This window comes from Podarcis erhardii (assembly GCF_964252035.2).
Source record: "Podarcis erhardii genome assembly, chromosome: 3".
Classification (NCBI taxonomy): Eukaryota; Metazoa; Chordata; class Lepidosauria; order Squamata; family Lacertidae; genus Podarcis; species Podarcis erhardii.
Window position 1 is genome coordinate 87447689 of NC_138507.1, and position 25894 is coordinate 87473582.

At 42.7% G+C, this 25894-nt stretch overlaps 1 protein-coding gene across 2 annotated transcripts in view; it reads right to left on the reverse strand.

Annotated features, from left to right (window-relative positions):
* The window catches only part of KCNK5 (potassium two pore domain channel subfamily K member 5), a 38727-nt gene extending 13297 nt beyond the window's left edge, over positions 1-25430 (reverse strand). The window contains exons 1-2 of one of the 2 annotated variants that reach the window (XM_081854189.1): positions 25093-25430; positions 24524-24771 (exon numbers count right to left, since the gene is read on the reverse strand). In XM_081854189.1, coding sequence (XP_081710315.1) covers positions 24524-24709 — 186 coding nt within the window. In that variant the 5' untranslated portion in view covers positions 24710-24771; positions 25093-25430. Of the gene's footprint in view, positions 1-24523; positions 24878-25092 lie in introns of those variants that run through there. The other variant, XM_081854188.1, reaches the window with a different exon arrangement.
* Between the last annotated feature and the right edge of the window lie 464 nt (positions 25431-25894).

Sequence of the window (25894 nt, forward strand, 5' to 3'; positions counted from 1 at the left end):
TCTCACAGCTGTTCTTCTGCCAAAGCTGCACCTCCCTCTTGTCCCCATTGGCATGCTTTTACCTAGGATGAGCCTTGCTTGACATGGCTTTCATTCTTTTCCTCATGTCTTTTGGCTATAATAAATCTCAACATGGAACTGAAGCAATATGGAGTCCATTTCAAAATACACAATCGAGCCATAAAAATTCAGGACACTTCTGGAACACAGAGCAGGCATTGTCCTGTTTGTTTGTCTTTTTGAGAGGGCTTAGTTATTATCAGGGTATCTAGAGTTTTATCCTAAAGGCATGCAATTTTTATTTAGAAATGGAAACTTGCAAGTCTTGTTTCTGTTAGTCATGTTTTTGCATACATTGCATACATGCATGTGTGTAGGATTTTTCCTAAATAATTGGAAACCTGCTTTTATTTCATAATTTCTTCCGATTCTCTTCAGCATAATTCAGTACATGGGCCTTATTTTGTGCCAACTCCTATTGTTGTTGCAGTGGTGGTTGCCATTCATTGATCTCAAGAGTGTGCCTCCAGGGACGAAGACAAACCACTGTGTTAGCAGCACTGACATGAACTCCCCAAGAGCAATAGGTTTGGTATCAGCTTGGCTGCAGGAGTTGCTGGAATGAGGTGTACGAGGTGCCATCCAACTGTCTTAGGGACTCCTTTCTGGATTGGTGTAGGCTCCTTGGCATTTTCTTCTTGGAACATGAAGCAAAACTGCTATGCTTGCCAGCATATAGCTAGAAGCCATACACACAACTCATGTTTAAAGGCACATGGTAACCTACCCACAAAGCTTAGTCACATGGCTCCTGCAATTCGAGTTCCTCAAACTTTAAAATTGCTGTTATCCACCCTAAGCCTTTAAGGAAACAGGGGTTAAGTTTTAAACAAATAAATTATAGTTCTAAGAGCACAGAACCAACAGGGATCTCTTCCAAAATTACAATCTCACCTCAGCTATGTTAATTGTTGCTTACAATGCCTTAGGATACATGTACAACCTTGAAGCAGACACAACTTACACAACTGAGATTAAAAATAAAGGAATCACGAGGCCGGAAAGAAGTGAATATTGTTGCATGGTATAAAAAGAAAGTAACAACTCTGAGCTGAAGACATTCCACAACACACTGAAGTAAATAATATTTGGGTGATTCAAACAATTTAACTAGCAAGCGTCGGGTTTCAGATTTTCTTAAATTTGGCTGTGAAAGGTTGCTTTAAAAGTTTCAGAATAAAGAGCCTAAAGGGCAGAGCTGAAAGCAGAGCTGAAGCACCAACATGTGCATAATAGAAGCACTGCCCAGTTTTTCAGCTGCTCCTGAGGCTTCAAAGAGATGCTTCCAGATTCCTCAGCTTCTCTTCTATCATAAAGGCTAGAAGCACGCCTGAAAAATTTCAACACTGCAAAGGAATCACCTGATTCCCTGACAAAATGGCAGCTCCCAAGTCCAGCTAAAGCCTTATAAAACAGCTTGGTGTTTTTTTACAACTGCACAATACTGTATTATCAGAAGGTATGCTAGCACAGTCACAATTCTTATCTGTTCAGATAAAGCAGAAGATTATGGTCATATAAAACTTGTTTTGCTGCAATAGGTTTCATCAGATGATGCTTATACTTATACACCTTGGCACAAGGCTGTTTACAAGTCAACACAAGCAGGAATAGCAACACAGGCAGTGACAAAATTAAGCTCTAGTAAAGAGCTAGACTGAACACCTTGCAATATAAAGGCTATACAGTTTTCAGATAGGGATGTGTTGAAATGTTAGCCTAGAAATATTTTCAGGGCAAATGAGCCTTTGAGGGGTTCAAAATATTGCCCCAAACCTGCTTATTTTTATGGGTGGAGGTTCCCTAGCATTGTTCACAGCTATTTTTTCTCCTGGACTGCAAATAATTCAGTACCATTTCTCTGCTCTGATATCCACTTTAGTGGTCCTAGCCAATTAGACAGACAGTCAGTGAGATGATGCCAAAAGTAGCTGAGTTAGAGAAATGGCAATGATTTCTGGTCCTGTGGTCAATGCTAACTAACCAGGAACACACTGCCTCTCTAGTGCCACAAAAGGTTTGTTCTGCAGTTGCAAGAAATCTATCCTTTAATATGAAAGGACCCAACACTTGGAATTCCCTGCCCATTAATATTAGGCAGGAACTTTTACTGCATTTTTTGGCATCTGCTAAAAATAAATTTGTTTCAGCAAGCCTACCCAGGAATGCAATTTTTGCATGTGATTTCAGTAAGTATAGTTGTTGATAAAAAAGAAAATAACACCAGTAATTTTTAGTAAAATGTCACTTGTTTCTAATGTTTGCTTTTTTATATGTATCTTTTTATATATCATTATCCATGTTATATGTATTTGTCCTATGTGACCCTGTTGTACTATTATTTTCCTTATTTGATGAAACACTCAAATTTTAGAAACGAGAATATGCATTTAATGCCTGCTTCCAAGCCCCTTATGTAATTTCTTTCAAGATAGTGGAATGTCTGTGGATCTGTTATCTAATCAGAGGAACACACAAAATACCAACGATTTAGCCAATCACAACAAAACAGCCCAGGAGCATGGGGTTTGAATTTATAATCGGATGAAACTTCATATCACTGTTCCTCTTTCAGCAGTTTTTTATTTTAACAGAAGCCAGCAGCAACAGAGCAAAATAGTAGGAGACAATAAGCCCTCCAGCCACTCTCCCTGCAGTCCTGCCTTTGATTTCATCACTAGCCCTTTGGAGAGAAGGATGACAGATCAAGGCAACAAACAAGAAAGGGGACCCAGAGGTTGGATAAAACATAATCACATGGGTCTACATAAAAATAGCAACACAAACCAGCAGTCTGGAGACAGAAACTTCTTCACACACAAGAAAGGGGATTTTCCTCTTCTTTCTATTTTCCCCAGATAAGTTTGTAACCAGAAATTTTATAAACACAGCATTTTGACGCTAGAGAAAGGGTGGAAAGAGGCTGAAGCAAAGAACTTTGGTGCGGAGCGAAAAGAAGCTGCAAAAAAGGGGCAAATGACCAGATCACATGCAACTTGGGAGATAAGCTTCACCACTTTTCTTAACCGTCACTTAAGGTGTCAACTCCTTTCCAAGCACTGAATAGGAGGCCAGATGCGTATGTGCAAATGTGTGCGTAACAAATACATTCCTAGGAATTAGGACTTCCTCAGAGTGTATCCAAATCATGAGCACTCAGGCCTTTGGTTACTGCCCATCCCAATTTCCCATCTCAGACATAAATGGTAATGTTATGAATGTTCACTTGGCCTCTGCCTCCCCAGCTGCTTGAAACCTACTGGCACATGACCAGGGTCAGGAGCAAACAGCCAAACAAGCAACTCTTATAAGCAGCCTCAGGCACTTGACACAGCAGTCTCTCAGGGACTCTAGGAAATTGACTTAGGATGGCTGTTAAATCACTCTCTGCTTCCCTCTTACTTCCCACCTAGTAACATTATTTGAGATTCTGTTTGATACTTGACTTTTCTGGGAATGCTCAGTGACCTTCGGGGGTGAGAGAAAAACAAACAGGTGAATTGCATTGTCTCAAGCTGGCAGGCAACACCCTAGAGGTTTGCAACCTGTGGGGAATTTTACACTTTCACTTAACTGACCTTAATAGAAAAGCAAAATTCGAAGGGCTTAGGGGTGAAAGAGTCCAGGATATGAGTCAGCATCAACATTCATGTGCACTTGTACTGAAGGAAGAGTGGGCCATTAATCATATATATATATATATATATATATGCAAAAGCCAGAGATACTCTGAGATGATAAGTAGCTGCATATACCAATTCCCATATCAGCAGGGATTACTTTAACAGGCTCATTAGTAGGGGTGGGGAACTTGTGGCCCACCCAGATGAAGCTGGGCTACAGATCCCAGGGCTGGCCCACCCATGAGGTGGACTGAGGCAGCTGGCTTAGGAGGCAGAATCCAAGGGGTGTCACTGCTGGAGAAGTGAGGAGAAGTGGCTTCTGGCGAGAACTTGTGAGGGTTTTCAAGAAATCTCAAGAGATCTTGCTGGAACCCACCACCATGTGATCCCCGGTAAGTTAGGCTACAGCTACTTTCCCATTTTGCCTCAGGCGGCAAAGATGCAATGTTTTGAGAAGCATTTCCTGTCTATCTGCTTCAGCCACAAGTGGCTGTTTGCTAAACTCAATTTCCCCCAAATCTTGTTGTTCTCTTCATCATGGCCCATGTCATGGTCCCCTGCAAAGTTTGTACCATCTTCTTGGCAGAGAAACATATGCATTAGGTGTGGAAGTCTACTTCACATTTACTAAACTGAACCCCTCACACCCTATAAATCAGTCTTCTGGCATCATCTCTTGAAATGAGAACAATGGGAAGTCTTATATGGTATGAAGACTAGTTACTTTGTTTGGAGATCTAACTGGATCACCAACTTTTAACTGTCAACATCCAATCTTATCACCCATCTCCCTGCAAAGCATTATCATACACTTTACTTGTAATGTTGCCAAAATGACAGGGACATAAACATCTGAATACGTGGGTCTCCTTACGCATGAGAAACCTATAAGGAGCAAAATGCTATTTCTAATTTAATCATTGCCCCAGCCTAGCTGATATATTAGGAAGATAGTGTATAACTTACTTCCTTTCAGAAGATTCATAGCAAGAGCATGAGACTCTTGAGATTAGAACCCCACACCCTCTTCTGCTTCATTGGCAGAGTGATGCAGTATAAAATTAATTGAGCATAAATTTAGCTAACTCCATCTGAAGACAATTTAAAAGAGCTTTGGCTTATTTCTTATAGGGAAACTTTACTGTGAATTAGCCCAAAGGCATAATGGGAGCCAGGTAAATAGAGCAGGAAACTGGGAAAAGTTCACATAATGTCCTGGCAGATCATATCTATATTCATAAAATGCTGACTTCCAAACAGTAGTTACGTACAGCATGACCCTTAGAAATGGAAGATACAAACGTAATGGTGGTTGCTGAACAACTCCAGGCACGCCTGGAGGATGCAGACCATTTGGATCCCTTCCAATCGGGATTCAGGCCTCATCATGGGACTGAAACTGCCTTGGTCGCGCTGGTTGATGATCTCCGGCGAGCTAGGGACAAAGGTGAGAGTTGTTTCCTAGTTCTGCTGGATCTCTCAGCGGCCTTTGATACAATCGACCATAACATCCTTCTGGACCGTCTAGAGGGGCTGGGAGCTGGGGGCACTGTTATACAGTGGTTTCGCTCCTTCCTCCTGGGCCGTGTTCAGAAAGTGGTGGTGGGGGATGAGTGTTCAGACCCCTGGGCCCTCACTTGTGGGGTGCCTCAGGGTTCCGTCCTCTCCCCCATGCTTTTTAACATCTATATGAAGCCGCTGGGAGAGATCATCAGGGGGTTTGGACTGGGTGTCCATCAATATGCAGATGATACCCAGCTCTACCTCTCTTTCAAATCAGAACCAGTGAAGGCGGTGAAGGTCCTGTGTGAGTGCCTGGAGGCGGTTGGAGGATGGATGGCGGCTAATGGATTGAGGTTGAATCCTGACAAGACAGAAGTACTGTTTTTGGGGGACAGGGGGCGGGCTGGTGTGGAGGACTCCCTGGTCCTGAATGGGGTAACTGTGCCCCTGAAGGACCAGGTGCGCAGCCTGGGAGTCATTTTGGACTCACAGCTGTCCATGGAGGCGCAGGTCAATTCTGTATCCAGGGCAGCTGTCTACCAACTCCACCTGGTACGCAGGCTGAGACCCTACCTGCCCGCGGATTGTCTCGCCAGAGTGGTGCATGCTCTAGTTATCTCCCGCTTGGACTACTGCAATGCGCTCTACGTGGGGCTACCTTTGAAGGTGACTCGGAAACTACAACTAATCCAGAATGCGGCAGCTAGACTGGTGACTGGGGGCAGCCGCCGAGACCACATAACACCGGTCTTGAAAGACCTACATTGGCTCCCAGTACGTTTCCGAGCACAATTCAAAGTGCTGGTGTTGACCTTTAAAGCCCTAAACGGCCTCGGCCCAGTATACCTGAAGGAGCGTCTCCACCCCCATCGTTCTGCCCGGACGCTGAGGTCCAGCGCCGAGGGCCTTCTGGCGGTTCCCTCATTACGAGAAGCAAAGCTACAGGGAACCAGGCAGAGGGCCTTCTCGGTAGTGGCACCCGCCTTGTGGAACGCCCTCCCATCAGATGTCAAAGCGATAAATAACTACCTGACATTCAGAAGACATCTTAAGGCAGCCCTGTTCAGGGAAGTTTTTAATCTGTGATATTTTAGTGTATTTCTGGTTTTTATGGAAGCCGCCCAGAGTGGCTGGGGAAACCCAGCCAGATGGGCGGGGTACAAATAATAAATTATTATTATTATTATTAATGTAATGTATGCTGTTGGATCAGGTCAAAGTCTCATCTAGTCCCCCATTCTGTTCTCACAGTGACCAACCAGGTGCCTATGCAAGCAGGACCCTCCCCAGCTGTGACTTGGTCATCATGGCTAGCAGCCACTGATGGACAGTCAAATTTCACTTGGAAAACACTATGTATTCCTTACACTGTGTGTGGCCCTCTCTAGCACCTAGGTATTCATTGCAAACACTGAAAAATAGCTGTGAAAATTGTTCACCTCCCTTCAGAGGAGTGGATTCAGATTTTACTGCTGCAAGTGGCACTACTCCCCGACATCTAGTTTCTGAAATGCATGAAAAAACAGGGCCATCGCATGAAGTGGACCTGCATTAGGAGGTGCATGTTGACTCCCCCCCTATACACTATTGCAGTTTCTGGAAGACTAAGCTATCTATGAGATATATAAGAATTGCTGCCAGTTTTGCTGCTCCACCCAAGCAAGAGAGAAGCAAGGGGGGAGAAAAGCGGGGAGTGTTCAAAGTACAGACGTTAATACTATTTGCACTCTTTGATAGCTGTTTAAATTTGCTAAGGCCTTATTCAGGTTTTCATCTGTTATTGCCTATTGTGAAGAACTGATTGTTGCTAGCAGATACCGTTTAATCATTTCAGCAGTTGTTTTGACTTGCAGTTATCTTTCAAAGGAATGGAATCAAAGTTCAAAGTGCTGTTGCAATTTCTCCACTGAAACGTGAACTTTTCTCAGCTGTGCAGGTGCAGCTGGAGAACTTTATGCACCGCATAAAGTGGATTACCTGGTGAGTCAGGCTATAATCAAATTAAAAATTTGGCTATGCTCCCCCTCTTATCAGCTGGCCTATGTGCTGCACAGGTTTTTTAAAGAACCAAAGTGAGTAACACCACTGCAGAGAAAAGTGAAGTTAAAACATCCAACACAAAATTTAAGGTTGCAATCCTAACGATGCTTATTTGCGAACACATTTGGTTGGAATCTGTAGGACCTACGTTGGAATAAATATAGCTAGATTTGGGCTACCTGTTAAACCTATCAACTGATTAATGAGCAAGTGGATAATAAAATCTGCATCTCAACAACACAAATATATGTAACAACTCCTGCTGGATCAGAGTGTATGTAGTCCAACATCCTTGATTCAACTTTGGGCGGTCTGGTTCTTCTGGGAAGTCTACAGCTGGCTATGAAGACAAAAGCCCTCCCCTGCTGTTCCTCCCCAATAATGGCTTTTTAATGCAAAAAGCACCGAGAAACCAAATCATACTTTGAGAGAACAGCTTTCCTCTTTCAGATCCTTTTTGTAGCATTTATATAACAGTACTACTGAGTGTTCACATATTTTGGGGCTTCAAGGCACGATGTCTCATTTATTGCTGTTCGTCTGTTATTTACTGTGCCAGCAGCCTAGACTTGCATCTGAACAAACCTCTGTTTCTTACCTAACAAAGCGCCCAGAGCTTGTGGCAAAGTCTGAAATCTAAAGCATGCAAGTAAATGCTGCCGGGTTTCTTGTTTATTTCTTATGTAACAGAACTACACACACTGGGCATAGTTTTACTTCTGATTGCTGCAGGAGAGGGAGGGAGGAGATGTCGTCCAAGATTTTGTTATTTTATTATCTACCAGCTGATTTGCCAGAGATTTAGGAATACTCCATTTTTAAAAAAGGAAATGGGAGAGGGAGGGGAGTCATGTTTCATAGTAGCTATACTCTGCTTCATCACCAGCCTTTGTGATTATATCTGTCTATCTATATCTCTATATCTATACAGTGGTACCTTGGATTACATATGCTTCAGGTTACATACACTTCAGGTTACAGACTCCTCTAACCCGTAAATAGTACCTCGGGTTAAGAACTTTGCTTCAGGATGAGAACAGAAATTGTGCTCCGGCGGCGCGGCAGCAGCAGGAGGCCCCATTAGCTAAAGTGGTGCTTCAGGTTCAGAACAGTTTCAGGTTAAGAACGGATCTCCGGAATGAATGAAGTTCTTAACCCGAGGTACCACTGTATGTCCTAACAACAGCTCTGTTACAAGCACTATTTATTAACCAATGGGTGAACAACAACTTCAGTGCAATAAAAATTTAAAAATGTAAAAACCAAAACATATGTACCTCAGTGAGACTCACCAGAAGCCCACAAAACCAGAGCAGTTTCCATTGCACTGAATGCTGGAATCACTCAGGCTCCAGGGAAAGGAATAAAGCACGACCTGAGATACGAGGCATAACTAAACTAAAATGAACAAGGCAAATGTTTCTGTTCCACTTGGAATGGTTTTATGTGTTTTAGAATTGTAATTGTTTCTATTATTGTATACCATGGTGAAGGAGTGGGTAAAAAATCTAATAAACAAACTAACAAACAAACCAGGTTTTAGAATATGCATGTAAAGTGAAGATGGTAACAATTAAGCTTAAAGGATACCTGGATCTTAGAGGATCTGCAGCAATTGGTTTTCCTTTGAACAAGTCTGAACTTTGCACTGTTAAGCTGGGGGCAGAATCAGAGCAATTAATGTTGGCACTCAACATAAATAGCTGTTTAAAACAAGCTAAAACCACGCTGCTTCAGTGCCAATGTTACAGGCAGCTTTAGAAGCAAAGGATATCTTTACATACATTTACTATATATTAAATACTTCTTTTTGATTCCTCGTTGGGGCATTATATAGTTCCCTAATCTGTTTCTTCATAGGTTACTGATAAAATGCTACCAGAAAACATAAAAAAGATTGCATTGTGGTGGCAAGCCAGCAGTATCTGACAACATGTTGTTGCACACCATTCCAGTCTCTGAGTGGTGTGAGATTCCAGGGGTCCAGTTGCTTACCCAGGGTTCTTGTTTCCTTTGGAACTGAGGCACAGCAAAGACTGTGGTCTCTTTATGATAAAATCACACATATACAACCTGAGCCTATGATGATGGAAGGGTGTAAAGCATTACACTCCAAGAGGGTCCTGTTTCTCTCATTGCTGCAGCCTTGGATCCAGAAAGAAATGATGTCTCTCTGACCCTCTGCTCAGCTTGCTGCATTTAACAGCCTGACACTTCTCTCTCTCTAGCCCATATCCCAACCAACTGCAATCCAAATACAACTCTGCTTTTTTCCTGCTAACTATCTCTCAGTGGAAGTGGGGGCTCACACCCATCTGCTGTCCAGCACAGCGTATCTGCTTTGTTTGGTTGCCCATTACCTTTCTTTTGTTCTCCATTATGGCTCTTCTCCCAGGTGATTTCCTGAGCACTGAAAAACTGGTTTGACCTGAGTTTTGACACTGCTAAATTCAACACCTGGCAACCCATGTTAAGACTCTAAGCATTGATTAAACTCCAAGAACCACTAGACCCAGGAATTTAGGGGAGGATCTGGCATCCACAAACTCATTACTATATGAACCTATGTTCATGAAGACATTGCGATAGGGAAAGGTTACGCATGCTGTCCTCACATGCATTAACAAAAAAGATAAAAGAAAACTTAAATCATGGCATGTAAATTGGCAACTATAAATTGGGTCCTCTGTTTGTCCATTGTCCTGCAGCTTACAGTGCAAATGAACACCATACTGCCAACAAAAGGTTACCAGGCATCACAGACTGCTGGATCACACCCAGAGCAAATCACTGTCATCCTTGAACTTTTGACCTACTTGCATGATGTCAGAGCAAATAAGCAGAAGCTAGGATGAAAGCACAATTATTCCATCCTTACATGTTGGTTTAACACTGAACTTACTTTCTATTTCTTTTCCCCCAACTGCAGAAGCCATTTCTAGTTAATAAGTTACAAGCATCCTTGACTAGAAGAGCTATGACTGATTACCAGTCCTCTTAACAGATACTAATTCTGCAAGTTGACATAGCTACACAATGGACATGTTTTACTTCTGAGACAACTGGAGTGGGGGGTGGGGAATGGCCTTCCAAATTTGGATGATTTCCCCCCATTTAAAACAGCCAAGAATTATCTCCCTGTCATGAAGTCTAGAGAGTACTTCAGAACAGAAAACATAAATCAGTGTCAACAGTGGTTAAAGACAAACAAGCAGCAGTTGAGAAAAAGCCTGCTGTCAGAAAGCCGAACAACTTGGTGTGGGCAGATTTCTTCAGTACATAATTCTATTTAAAGTGTTAAAGCATATTATAAAATCTGCACAAAATCAAAATATTTAAATGAACTACCATTAAAATGTGGCTATCCCAGTGTCGTATTTGTCAGAGTACAACTTAAAACCCTAATTCATGTGGCCTGATTTGCATGGACCATGGTTTAGAATTATGTGCAAACCAAGCCCAGTGCCATAACTATAGCTTATTAACTATGGTTCATTAATGGAGATAAGCCATGGATATTTGTTGGCTTACTGAACTTAACTATGATTTAACATTATGTGCAAACATGGGGACTTCCTTAACTATGCTTTAAGTGTGATTTGACAATCGACATTGCCCACCAAGCAGAGACACTATGCAAGAGCAGCTGTAAAGCAAAATTGCTCTCAGTGCTAAGCCATTGTCACTGCCAACTCTGCCTGGTAACAATATCAGTTTCCCTACCAATGTGGTTTTTGTTTCACAGCTGCAACATGCATAGCAGAGGAAAACTTAAAAGGGACCTTTTTGAATTATTTTCTTAGTCCATGTTTGCACTGTTGAAAGATTGCAACTAAATGCAGCTTTATTACATGCCTCTTTAACCTGTAGGGAAGGGTTTCAAGTCATGTTTATGTGCCAGATACCTGCTGTTCATGGTTTCAAAAACAATTCACACAGCTAGCAGCAGACACAATCATGTCACACTTTCACTCCCTGAACTGACCTAGGTGAACTAGGATGCCAGTGTGTGCATTAAGCAAGGGTGTGCTTTGTGGTCTTTAACTCTCCCTAAATTTTCTATAAAGTGCAGCTGGGGAAATAAAGCCAATAAACATTGCAGCAGCAAAGTGGAGCAAGTAAAAGGGTTAAGAAACTGTGTACTGCTAAGAACTCCAGGTATTTCTTTGATAGGGGAAGGTGGGGAATTAGCTGTTGACAACAGCAAATGAAGCACTCAAGTGAAAATTTCCACACCTCCTCTCTAGCAGCTGGCCAATGGGAAGGGGTACTGTGATCCAGTGAGCAGGAGCAGGGTACTTCAATGGCTTTCAGGAGAGCAAGGAGAGGAAAGTGGGGGGATGAAACAAGTCAATGAAAAACAAAACAGACCTAGGATTGTTTGGTTGGTTGGATGGTTTGTGGCTTAAGCGTGGCTTGTTTCACCAAATTCTGAGTTAATAAAACCATAGTTTGACTTAGTGTGATATATGTGGCCTCTGTATGAGGATGAGAAGTACAAATGATGCCTGTGCTCCTAGATACAAAATTTTATTTATAATTAATCCCCAAAAGCTCAAACACAAGAAAAACATAGACACTGCTTCAAGACAAGAAGCTTGGAATTCAATTGCCTAAAAGAGAATTCACAGCCTTAAAAACCATAGAAGTATTTAAAAAAAAATGGACACCAGTATTGATAACTTCTGTTGAAATAGTGTGATCTTAAATCAAAGTGAGATACAGAAGAATGGTGCATCTTGTTTTCCCTGCAGAGCTTTGCAAACATCTACTAGCTCAATCATCAGCAGATAGATATTTGTTCTTCTGAAAAATGATAGCTTGGTTTTTCAAGACAGATGGCAAATGAAGTTTTGCAGAATTCTCTAATGTTTATAGGCGGTGCATGGAAAATTACAGAAGAGTAATTGACCAAACACAGCATGTCTGCCTGAGGACAGGACTCCTCCCAAGACACAAGCACACACTTTCATTGCTTCAGTGTTCCCCTTGGCATGGAGAACAAGGATTGAATATTTTAGAGAAAATGGAAAAATATCCTGGGAAATCAGAACCACTGTTGTGGCAAGACAACCTTCTCTTTTGTGGGGTGTTATTTTAAAAGAAGAATCTTTCCCCTTGTGTCAGCCCTTTTCTACTATATGTATTTCAAAACACTGCGATGACCCCAAACTGGAGAATTCAAAGTACAAAAATGATTTGGCTTTAAAACAGTTAGCAAGATGGCTCACTTTATAGAGCTAAGCCCGCCCCCCCCCCTCCAGGCCACACTCTTAGTATTTTATCAACAAATAAAATTCAAGTGGTGTAAGTATTTAACAGAAATGAAAAAACACTCTAAACAGTCACCATCAAGGGCCTATTGGTTGAAAGGCAAAGTATACTACTATAAAATGTAAATATAAATAAAAAGGCACACAGTCAATACTCATGCAAGCTAACATATTTCAAAGTTAGTTAACCTGATGTGCCAAACAAACCCACACACAGGCTGCTGCAGGAGGTTTCTGTTCCTGAAAGCTCTGGAATCTTATTGAATTCTTAAGAACAACAACAATGGACCGCAATTTCGATCGTTGTTCCTCCTAAAAAATTACCTTAAAGCTACCATCCTGTGCACGCTTACTTGGGCAAGCCTTATGGACCCCAGCAGTATTTACTTCCCAGTTTAGACTACAAGTATCTAAAGCAAAGCTGGCTAGCCTGTGACCCTCTAGATGTTGCTGGACAACAACTCCCATCATCCCTGATCATTGGCAATGTTGGCTGAGGCTGGTGGGAGATGAAATGAAACAACATATGGAAAACCATAGGATGCCCACCCACTAAACTAGACCTCACACCGAAACTAGACACACTCCCACTCAAAGAGAGGAGGTATCTGACTCACATGCTCCGCTGTTGACTCCACTTGTAGGTACAATACACTGACTCTACAAAATCTTTATTTTCAGCTGGAAACAGCAAGTTCATCATTTCATAGTGAGTTTCCATCTAGTTGTCCTACATGTAAACCAAATGAAATCCAAGAGAACATCCATCCCATATAATTAAAAAAGGAGAAGCAGCTAAACAAACTATCCAAGCTAAACAAACTATTGCCAAACCAGTAACTGGTTACTGTGTCATGAAACAGCAATTTAGATAACTATTTTAGAGGAGTCATTAAATAATTGTAGTTAAAGAGACATGTTCAGTCAACACAGATGGTTTAAGAAACGGCATGGATAACTGGGGAGGAAACTCTTCCCCACCCCAATGTACTGTAATCTGCTTTTGATTCTGCACAACAAGCACACTGTCTTACAGTGCAAAGAATCTGGAGTTGTAACACCAGTTGCGTTGCATGGGTGATACAGTTTTAGTTCACATGTGAACCTGTACATGGAAATTATACCTCATTTTCAGTCTGTGTTTCTTTTTGGATTGCATCCTATTATCTGCTTCCACTGGTTCCTCATTTTTAATCCTTAACTGCAAGGCTTTTCAGTTCTCAAGAGTGGGATATTAAACTTTATAAACAAACAATAAACTTTATAAACAAACAATAAAACTCAGTAGCATCATCCCAGTTCTTTCCCAACACTGCTCCAGAGGATTTTGTGGTTGCGGGTGGTAGCAAGAAGCACACCCAATTCTGCACAGCTGGTCTTCAAACTTGCTGGATCACGTATGTGTTTGTTTCATACATGGATCTGTGTACCCAAGTAGAAAAAGTGAGGTTCTGTTTTAAGGCTGCTGAAGGAGGTAGAGAGAGATGCCTCCTTGCATACCTTCACTTTAATGGCACAAGAGCCTGAAAATGCCAGCATATTCCATATGTAAGTTCCATATTCAGGAACTTACATTTTTCAAAAGCTTAACTTCTTCTTCTTCTTCTTATTATTATTATTATTACTAATAATAAATTTTATTTATATCCCACCCTCCCCAGCCGAAGCCGGGCTCAGGGCGACTAACAACAATAAAACAGTACAAATGTACAGCACAAACAACACTCTAAAATCATTCATTATAAAATTAATTAAATTCAAGCCACTGGCCACCATTGGGCCAGAGCTCCGCGAAGATTGCCAAGGGAGAGAGTCAGGCTGTGCCCTGGCCAAAGGCCTGGTGGAACAGCTCTGTCTTGTCAAGTCCCGCAGGGCCCTAGTCTCTTGTGACAGAGTGTTCCACCAGGTCGGAGCCACAGCCAAAAAAGCCCTGGCTCTAGTTGAGGCCAACCTAACTTCTCTGTGGCCTGGGACCTTCAAGATGTTTTTATTTGAAGACCGTAAGTTTCTCTGTGGGGCATACCAGGAGAGGCGGTCTCGTAGGTACGAGGGTCCTAGGCCGTATAGGGCTTTAAAGGTTAAAACCAGCACCTTAAACCTGATCCTGTACTCCACCGGGAGCCAGTGCAGCTGGTATAGCACCTGATGAATGTGATCTCGCAACGAAGACCCCGTAAGGAGTCTCGCTGCGGCATTCTGTTATTTGTCAGGAGGTTTTACTCTGTTCTGTCTGGAAAGAGGATATACTATTTCAAGGATGTAGTTTGAGTTCTAACTGCCATTTTCTTAATTTCTTTGAATTTCAATATTTGGGGGGGGGATTTGCAAAGAATGCTATTTAAGGTCTGGCTCTGTGTAAAATAAACCTACTTCCTGTGCTGTCATGGGTTCTAGTAACAAAATAACCACGGAAGGCAAGAAAAAGGAAAGGGGGGTTTCCGTCTGTGGTTCTTCAGAAAAGGTAACATGTAACCAGCTACAAGTCTCGATATGATTGCTACAGAAACTTTTTGAAATGCTGTTATCGTTCTTTCAAAGACACAAACAGGCTAGTCAAATGTCATAATATGTAAATTCCTTCCAGTAGCACCTTAGAGACCAACTAAGTTTGTTGTTGGTATGAGCTTTCATATGCATGCACACTTCTTCAGATACACATGAAAAGCTCATGAAAGCACAATACTACAATACTGTCTTATTTATTTTATAGTACAGTACTGCTTTCATTTTATGGATCAATGTTCTCTTTGGATAGTAAAATTCGTCTTAAACTGCTGTTTTAGGGGTTGTTTTTAAAAGTCTGGAACAGATTAATCTGTTTTGCATTACTTTCTATGGGAAAGCGCACCTTGGTTTTGGAACGCTTTGGTTTTGGAATGGACTTCCGGAATGGATTAAGCTTGAGAACCAAGGTACCACTGTACAGAAAGCCCTAGAAAGTGTTTCAGTGTACTATTAGAACCAAGCCTTACAGTGACAAGTGAGCTTTGCAATTTCTTTACATTAATATAAACACAAAGACTGCATATGCACAAGGACTGTGCCACTGTGATACTGTACCTTAATGCAATCACATCCTCTAGTTAGTAGCATACCACTAACCCCATGGTGGAGTGCAGTATTGAACAGTCTTGCTTTTAGCACCGGGTTGTGCCTGCAGGATGTACTTCTGAACTCAGAACTTCAGGTTTCACACAAATTGTTGCTGCTTTGTGGTTGGGCTTCATATGACAGGCCTAGCTGCATGTGCTGATAAGCCATTCAAAGAACTAACACGATCTGCTCTTACTAAGATCCACATTAGATGCAGGCAGCTAAGAAAGGCAAACGTGCCCTTGAAAAATATGGCCGGGAGGACGCATTTTGCTGGAAGCAACAAATTTCTACTAATTGCTCTCTTTTCTCCCTGTCCTCAGTTTCTGTAGCTTTTACATCTGCTTAGTACAAAAATAAATAAATATTACCCCTCCCCACCTCAACAGTGCAGGAAACGGCTGTCTCTAACTTCTTTCTTTTAGCCAATTTTGCATTTTCAGAAACCACTGAAAATGTAACACCCTTCTTTTGAAACAAGTGCAGCTGCAAGCGCTGTTGCATCATAAAGCCTGAAACTGGATCGACTCAATGATGTGTGGGCCAGAAAAAGGAGAGCAGCTGTTGGGACTTCTGTCCAAGTAAGCAGCTGTCCATACTGGAGGAGGTCTGGATATGCATTCTTAAAATGTCTGTAAAATGGAAGCTTGGCTACTCCCTAAACATTTCATGTTACTACTACTATTACATGATTGACCTTAGCTGTACATCTCAATTGGAGGAAATATGTAACTCTGCTGCATATATTCAGAGGTGGATTTAGGGGAGCACGAACAGTTTGCCCACACTGGGGGTAGAGCCGAGAGGGCGCCGCAACAGTGACTTATAGAACGTATGTTGAGAGGCGGGGGTGGGGTGGGGTGGGGTGCGCATCAAATGTTGGCGTTGCACAGGATGCCACTGAAATTTGAAAGCCCAAGTCTGCCACTGATACATTTTTTTTGGGGGGGTGGGATTAAGTAAAATTGTAACTATGTGTCAAAGTCTCTCTGGAAGTTTTGACAAAATAGCTAAGTCCAGGAGTTCATGAGCTTGCTAGTTCTGGATGAGGCTGCATTCCCTCTGAAGGAATGGCTACATAGCTTTCAGGTCCTCTTGCATCAATCTTTGTCCTCTTTGGCAAGGAGCACCTACCATCAGCTTAGGCTGGTATACCAAGTGTGTCCTTTCCTGAACAGGGCTAGCTTGGCCACCATGATCCATGCATTGGTATCCTCACAACTGCACAGTGCTCTCTTGGGGGCTTCCCTTCAGACTGGTCTGGAAGCTGCTGCTGCTGCTGCAGGATACTGCAGTGAAGTTGTTAAATGCAGTACTTGGATATGCACATATTACATTATATTGAGGAAACTGCTCTGGCTGCCTGTTCGGTACTGGACTATCTTCAGTGTGTTGTTACTAATACCTAACTAATACCAAGGCATTATTACTGAACAACCTGGGACCAGATTAAAGCAGATTTCAGGTGAATGAATTAAGTAAATAATGGATTGCATAGTGCAAATGGCAGAAATAGTGGTTCTCTCAGGCGTTGTCCTAGAGCTGAAGATATCTCAGTAGTTATTTCCAAGTTTCAGGAGGAGTTAATGTTGCTTCAATTCCACCAAGAGTGTACAAGATACTTACACATTTACTTGGATATAGATGTTGTGCTTCTTCTTCTTCCTTTTCTTCCTTATGTCTTTTTTAAAGTACCCAGAAGCAAATCAAGGGTGGGGTAAGAGACCGCTCTGGCGAAGATAGCATCCTGTTCTTTGTAAGAAGCCACAAACTTGTTGTTCACATTTAGGTTTATCTAGGCTTTCTGCAGCTGCTTCTTCCCACCCCCACCCCTTATTCAACTGGGACAATCAATGGTATGTATCTTGAAAGGTCATGATAGCCATTGTCCTTATTTCACTGTCTGAAATATAACTGGCTCAGCTCTTGGCCAATCTGCTTTAGTGTATGTCAGACAGAAGTTGGAATGAGGGTATCGAAATAGTAGGAATGTAAAATGTAATATGGCTAGCCCTACAGACCTCTACATATGTAGGCTTTCCACTGAATATATCTACACATCATGCGTGAAAGGGGGCTTATACTAATCATGGGGTTGAGAGACAGAGCTTATCCAGACAATGAAGTCATGCTACTACTCCATCCTTTTAGAGATAAGTCCTGTAACTCTTAATTCAAAGACAAGTTTTCATTATATAATCAATAATACAAAAGATGCCAGGAGTCATCTTGCTGACCTCCACTCTTTTTTAAAAAAGCTGGATGACTTGTGCTCCCATGTATGATAGGGGAAGCAGTCGCACTCCAAGGAATAGCAAATTAGTTTCACAGCAAATTCTGTATTCATCTGTACTTCAGCCCTTACACCCCTCCTTGTAGGCAGGATCTTGGATGTTCCAGTCCTAAATGGCATATGCATTTAGGAAATAAGATGCCCATGGCCTTTGCTGAGCTACATAGAATACTGCAAACTGCCCTGTGATCCTTGGATGAATGGCAGTATATGCATTTTAATAATTATAATAATTTTGATAGCACTCCAAATTGCAATGGCTCACTTGCTGAGGGAAAAAAATCTCATTTGCTCAACAACAATATAAATGCTTATTGAGATGTGGAGAAAAGAAAGCCATTCTACAGCTTCTTGCTATAAATGAAGGTGGAAACATTCCTTCCTCAAAGCAAGTATGGCAGGAGCTGGGACACTTTGGCCCTCCAAATGTTGTTGGATTACAACTTCCATCATTCTTGACCATTGGCCATGCAAACTGGGACTGATGGGAGCTGTAGTCTAACAATATCTTGAAGGCCACAGGTTAAATACTGTTATTGGGAGTGTGGTGTGCCTGCTCCTCTCTTCTTCCTCCATCAGCAACAATGCAGATGTTAACATCTGTTTAATTGACATAGCAATATAACATGTAATCAAGTTCTTGTTGAAAAATAAATTGGTACGTGACAAACGCTATAGAGAGAGAGGCGGAGGGGAGGGGGATGAAAGAGAAAGACAAGAGGTGCACAATTTCTAATTTGCGCAAGACACAGAACCAAGGAAATGATGCAACAACCTACTCATGTTTCTGTGACTCAGTGGTTGTTCATAACATGAGTAGGGTGATGTGCTTTAGTTGCACTTCAAGGATCTGTGTCTGGAAATATGGAACCCAAAATTTTCCAGCAATGTCAAACGTCTACACAGGAAGGCATTGGGGTGCATCCTCAACTTCCTGTAACTGTTTTTACTCCAGGGAAGAAAGAACTTTGCTTCCATTTTTTTGGAAATAGGGTCTTGTCCTATTTAGTTATTAATACTAGTTTGGCAGTTATGCCAGGAAGGAAGAAAACCTGCTCTCAGCCAATTCCACTTTCCCAAGTTCTTAATAATTATCCAGGAAATAAAAATTCACAAGTGTCTCAGCTGTTCACTCACCAAAGTGTGTAAACAGTTCCTGGCTACTTATTTTTTGATGTTTGGAAGTATAACTCCTATTGGACACATGCTATGATGCTTGGCTAAACAATTTTACACAATAGGGACAATAGGGTAGCAGGGACCTCTCCAATGCATCCTTGAACAACAAAGTAAAAAAAATGGCAAGCAAACAAAATTAAATGCAGGATCTGTATCTGAGTTCCAAGCTGATGAGCTCCATCAAGATTTAACACACCCAATTAAGCCATTTTGCATTTATAACGATTTTTTACAATCATAATTTTTATGGCAGCCTCTCACTTCAGTTTCACAAGTCAAAGTCATGTCAATACATGAGGAATCAGAGGCTGAGAGTTTTCAACTGTTTCAGAGGGAATATCTACAAAGGCTGCAGAGTATATTGCCAAAATACACAGGTCTTCTCTCAAATCTTCAGGATTAAATCTACCTCCTCAGGCATATGAACCACTATAATCAGCTGGAATATGTGCGAGTAGAGGAACGAGGGGAGTTGCAAGCAAAAGGACATGAAATGCAAAGAGGTAGATTTTGTGATTGAAGTACTGATGTGAAATGTAACAAATTATTTTGTTAAATTTCTGCTGCATGTATTTAGTGCTGAGCATATATTGCTTGATTGTAATAAAACCTCTAAGCAGTTAAGGGGGAGGGTAGCTAAGCTTTGAAATAGCAGTTCACACATCACCAGTTAGTATAGACTTGTCCTTCCCTGTAACAACATATGAGCTTTTAAAAAAATTCTCAGCAAAGTTACTTCAGAGCAACCCTCAGTGAACCCAATGGGAACAGAAGGTTCAGATACTATAGTACAATGCAATGAATTTATGTGCGCTACCATATACATGATTTGAATCACCCATTCTTACAACTTCCCACCAATCCTCTGCATCCAGCCAGTCCCTGATACAGGGGTAAATATCAGACGTAATAGAAGCTATGGCTTCCCACTATGTGAATGTGTATCCAGTTTGCACCTTTACCCCCTCTTCTCCCTTTCTGGGTGTGCCTCTGAGCTGGAGAAAAACTTTTGCTTGCTTTTTTTTTAAACAAACCACAGTTCCTCATTATGTCTGAATTCATGGAACTGTGGATTGTTTGTTTAGTGAAAATAAGCCAGAATTAAATCATGATTGCAGATCCTTGTTTGTTCTAACAAATGTAAAACTTTAGTCAGGACATAACAGAGAACTGTGGTTAGTATAAAACTGATCTCCTGATGGGTGAAAAGGGGAAGTAAGCACAATGTTCACTGTGGTTTATTCATAAGTGAAGACCATTAAGACTGAATTAGGCCTATGTGTGTTCTAAATCATAATCCCAGAGCTGGTTCAAGCTTCTGCCTAAGGCAAAGGAAGAGATGGCACTCCCTATTCCATGTACAGAAGCTGGCTGGACTGGCATTTGAATTTTGCTTCAGTGTTGGTGATGGATTTACACCTGAGAGGCTAGCTTAGTGTGCAGGGCTCTGCCCTCCAACACCATGCTGCCAGTTTCAGAGTTGGCTGCTTCACTGTGCTCAGTGATAGAGCCAGTGCTGCACATTCACGGGTCAGCAGTAATCCACACTTCTCACTACTTCCATCCTGGCCCATGGAGTAGCACTTTGTGCAGCATAGCAGCATGATGGATGCTGCAATGTCAGCAGAAGAGGTAGAGTCAGGTCATAAGAGAAGTGACAAATATCCCCCTAAACTGGGTATTTTATCTCAGTTGCATCCTCAGCAATGAAGAACACACATACATAGCCAGACCCTATTCATGTTTACTTAGATGTCAGCTTACTCCCAACTAAATGCATGTAAGATTGCAGCCTATGAACATTTAGTAACTTTGCACAATTTCAAATTAAACCATGAAGAGCCCTAACTAAAAACAGGATACAAGAAATAGAAACCTGACATGAGACTTTACTGTAATAGAGTGGAGAGAAACAGATAACAGTACATACAGGACAGAGTACGGTTGGGGAAAACCAAAGGCAAGTGGAAATTAATGAAGGGATTCAAGCATGGGCACAACATGAGCAAAAGGGGAAGGAGATAGATGTACCAGCAGCATTTCTGAATTCTGCTGAAGAAGAACTTTGAAAAAGAAAGAGGAAGTTCTAGCCCCTTGAACAGGAAGCCTCCGAAACTTTTACTTATAGGAACATGTAGCAATGATTGTGCAAGATCAAGAAGCATATTCTGTGTGCAACATCATATACATGGAAGGCTAATGATCATAGCTTTACTGTGTTATAAAATTTGGTGACAGTGACCCCTCAGGCAAAATGCTGAGAGATTATTTAGCTCAACAACTACACAAAACCCATTTGTAATGTTGTGCAACACACACGACTAACAGTGTAACCAAACCTGAAATCTGAAACAGTGAAAAGGGAGGTAAATGCAACAGGTTTTCTTGAATTTCCATCCCTTGCTGAAGAGGTACTTTTCAGTTTGTTGTTGTTTTTTTAAATAAACTTGATTGATTTTCCTCTAAAGCCAAGCAACTAGTCCCTCTGAAAACTTTGAAGAAACCACCAGCTGCATGCATCATTCTTCCATGTGCACACAAATAACTTTGACTGAGCTGTGCAGTAGTTGAGTTTTTATAATGTGAAGTCTGTCAAGCATCCCCCCCATGTCGTGGGTGTGGGGCAAGAAAATACAAGTCCACAAAGAACAAGCAAACACCAAGTTTATGATCCACTGCCTTAGATGACAGTCACATCGGTCACCAAGGGGCCAACAGAGATATAAAGTTACAGAAACCTGAAAATCAGTAGTGACAGCACAAAAGAATTTAAACCAAAAGGTTACTTAGCTCACCCTCACACTAAAAGAGAGGTTTTCTGCGATAACCATCAGCCATGACTACCCCAGTTCACATTACGGAATGTTATCCCAGTGCATCCAGTGGTCAGAATATTTTCATTTTGACGTCAATAAAAGCAATGCTATATGATAACAATGAGTAAATTAATTGTAAGCCCATCCTTCCTTTTTTCAAATTGGAAAATTGGATCCATTCCATGTATCCCCCCAAACAAGTGAAAACAGATAGACAGACCATGGAATACTCTAGTCATGCAGCCCGGGCTGTATAAATTGATTGACCCTTATTGCATAACCCTCTCTAGTTATATTAACTTCAAAGTGATGAAGCACAGGAGGAATAAGATATATACCAATGACCCTTTCAGTGGAAGCCCTGCACACAGGCTTTTCACCTCCCCACAATTGGCTTGGGTTTGTGTGTGTCAGAAGAACCTTCAGAACAGTGCAGGGGGGTGGAATCATTCCATCTGGCAAACCTTCTGCTTGTGTAGATGGAACGTTTGTAATAGTGCACGTTTAATTCCACCCACAAACACTAAGAGCATAAAGAAGAGCCCTGGTGAATTTCCTACCAATCAGCATCATCAGATAACCCTGGGTATTAGGAGGAAGGCTAGAAATACTTCTCTGTCTTCACACCATTATATACCTCTATCATTTGCCCCCTTCTGTACCATTTCGTCAGATGTTGCAACCTTTCCACATAGGACAAATGTCTCCAGGCCCTTGAGCATTTCCGTTGCCCTTTTCAACTTCAGCAGCAGATGAAAGTGCTATGAATACGCCAGAAGAACAAGCTTTTCTAAAAATACACACACACACCACAGAATGCCTGTACCTTCCTGTATTTCATGACATTTTGGCCTCCCTCTTTTATAATTTTCCAGCTATAGCTGTATATGTAATACATGCATATATGCCAGTTATTATAACATCATCAATGCACATGGTGCTTTACAGGGTACAAAAAGGGTCAGGTCCCTGCCCTGAGGAGTTTACAGTTACAGGAGCTTGCAAAACTGACAATGTTTCATGCATAGGACAGACAAAAGCTGGTCTTCAAAAGCTTATGCTGCAATAAAGAGTAGCCTTCAAAGGTGCTGCAAGACTCTGTTCCAGAATCAGTAACATGTCCACTGCTATATACTACTAGAAGTTCAGTGAGGATTCAACCTAAATGATATTTTATGCAGCTGCAACAAGAATCCTGCAGTTCTTTATTTTACTGTCTAGCCTCACACTCTGTGCAAGCCAGAGCTTAACAAAAGTGCCAGGCAAACTTTCCACATAATGGAGCTTATGAAGCATATAAGAAGAGGCAGGCAAACAAAGAAAAGGATCAAGGGCAGGAACTATTCAGCATCATCCTTTGTTTCCGGATCTCATGTGGCTCAATCAATGGGGCTCCTGCAAGTTGAGCTCTTTGAGGACTGGAATCTTTCTATTCACATTCAGATCTACCAGAGTATCCATACTGAGCTGATAATGAGAAAACATTCTAGAGAAGCTAGAAGTTGCAGGAAGGAATATTTCCCAGTGAATTAATTTAAACAGATGTTCACCTTTGAACTTTCAAGAGGAGAAAATTCATGCACCTGCACACAGCTCAGTTATCCAGATGCAAAGCATGAAACAGGTGTTTTGCTTATTACTGTACAAGCCTTGCCATTCAAATATTGAAAGAAAACTTAAAACTGCACAATGTTTCAAGGACACATCACAAAGTTTTCCCCTCTCTCCCTGTTTGCACTCCCTTTCTTTTTATAATCTCTTCCACGCTTTTCAACTGCTCACAGGCTTAAAAGTTGTACTGATAACATCTGCACAACATTTGAAAAAGAGGAAACGAGAAACTAAGCACCTGCTGCTGACATAAAACAGTACAAAACTGTGCTGGGCCTGCCCCTTAGTAAAGTCACAATAACAGCCACCGGCAACGTATGACTGAGGAGGAGTTTACAGAGGGGAAAGAGTGTGACAAACCAATTGAGTCTGAGCACTCTGGGGAAAGTCCAGTTCTTAAACGCTGCTTAAAAGATAAACGCCTTTGTATGTCGAGAGGGTACAATGAGAGGGCTCCGAAAGGGTGGGGAGAATGAAATAAAACGACTGCTGTTACAAGTGAGCTTCGCGTTGAATGCCACATTTAATGTGTGTCCCCCCCCCCTTCAAAGAACGATTTGTTCTGCAAACACATACTCCCAACCTCGGATCGCTCCTGGTGCTCATCTACTGTACTTTGAATTTTGTTCATGCATTGTTAGGCTTGTGCAATTTAGGGAGGGAGGAGGTGCAGGGTTTGAAACGCACCGACAGAGCTAAACAATAACCCATGCTTTCATTCAAAGGGTTGGCTCCTTCCCCCAGGAGGACCACAATGATGCCCCCGTATAAGGGGGGGGGGACTCTCTCTCTCTCTGTGTGTGTGTATGGGTGGGTGGTATTTCCCCTTTTTATTTCGTGTGCGGGAGGTGTGCGCTCATGTCCTCAGGTGCCATTTGCTTAGGCTTATACCTGTAATACAGTACTCTTTGAAGTCCTCCGCTTTGGAAGCCTCCAACGTGGACAAGCCGCCACACTCCAGCCCAGCCCAGCGACTTCTCCATCGGATTTCTTTCTGAAGAGCAGCGTTTTTTTCCCCGCTCCCAAACTCACCTGCAGGATCTTGTCCAGCCCTTCCTGGCCCAGGCAGGGGAAATCCTTGAGGAGTTGCGTTTTCTTGTCCTTGTAGCTCTGCGTCGCTTGCTTCCAGTAAGGCTGCTCCAAGACTTCGAAAATCGCTGCTCCGATGGACAGGTAGAAGATGATCGCGGACGTGAGCAGGGGACCCCTGTCGACCATGGCGGCGCCCAGTGGGGGACGCTCAGCGACAGCGAAAAGGAGAGGCGGCCGCCGGGATGTGCCTGGCGAGGGAAGCGGAGAGCAGACCTGAGCTCCCTCTGGAGAGAATGCGAGGGACTCTCGCGCGCTGCCTTGCCTTAGCCCGCCCGCCTGCCTCTGCTCCCCACCCCTTCCTCCTCCCCGAAGCCCCTCTTTTATTTGCCTCTCACTTCAGGCTGCTCTCCTCCCACCGTCTCCTCCTCCTCCTCGTCGCTTCCCCCCACCGAACCATCCGTTCTTCCGACGATCCTCCTTTCTCTGCCCGCGTCTCTTTCGCTGTTTGAATTTGGTGCCCTTCTGCTCCCCCACCTCCTCTCCACCAGCGGCGCATGCGGAGCCGTTACCGGTTGGCCGGTGGCGGCGGCGGCTCCGTTCTCCCGCCTCAGAGACGGAGGCAGCGGGGAAGCCTCATTCAGCCCGCCTGTGTCCCATGTGGCGCGCGGACTCCGTGTCCCGGCGCGTTCGGTGGCAGTGGCAGCAGCAGCAGCAGCGGAGGGAGGGCGCCGTGGTCGCCACGCCGCGTGCGGCAACAGCCGTCTCTTTCTCAGCTTCTCCCAGCCCGCGCTCGGCAGCCCGCTCTCTCAGCACGGAGTGGCCCCGGCCCGCCCTGAGAAAAGCTATTTAGGAGCCGAGCGCCCGCCCTGCGCGGTGCCAGCTCGTGGAATGGTCAGAGCTAGCTGCTGCCACCGCCTGGGCGGGGCGAGCTGCGCTCCTCGGCAGTTAAGCGAGGTGCTTGCTTGCTCTTACGTTGACCTGGGTGGGAGCCTACGTCAAGTGTGTGTGTGTGTGTGTGTGTGTGTGTGTGTGTGTGTGTGTGTGTGTGTCTGTCTGTCGTCTGTCTGTCTCTTTCACTCTCATATTCCCGCCCTCCGAGGGCTGAAGGAAGGCTCAGCACTGGTTTAAAAAAAAAAGAAAAAAGTGGATTTAAAAGTTCAAAAGAGTAGGCACGTTCGTTATCTCAGATAAAATGATCACTCTGGAGCTGAAGCTCATCTGTATGCTTGGAAAAGGAATAATGATGATGAAGAAAATAAAATAAAATAAATTTGTGTAACATCCTTTATTCACAGATAAAAATACAAGATTAAAACACAAAAAGTAGTGGGCAGGCCTGGTTCCCTTGGCAGCAGTGCATTTTGGTGGGGG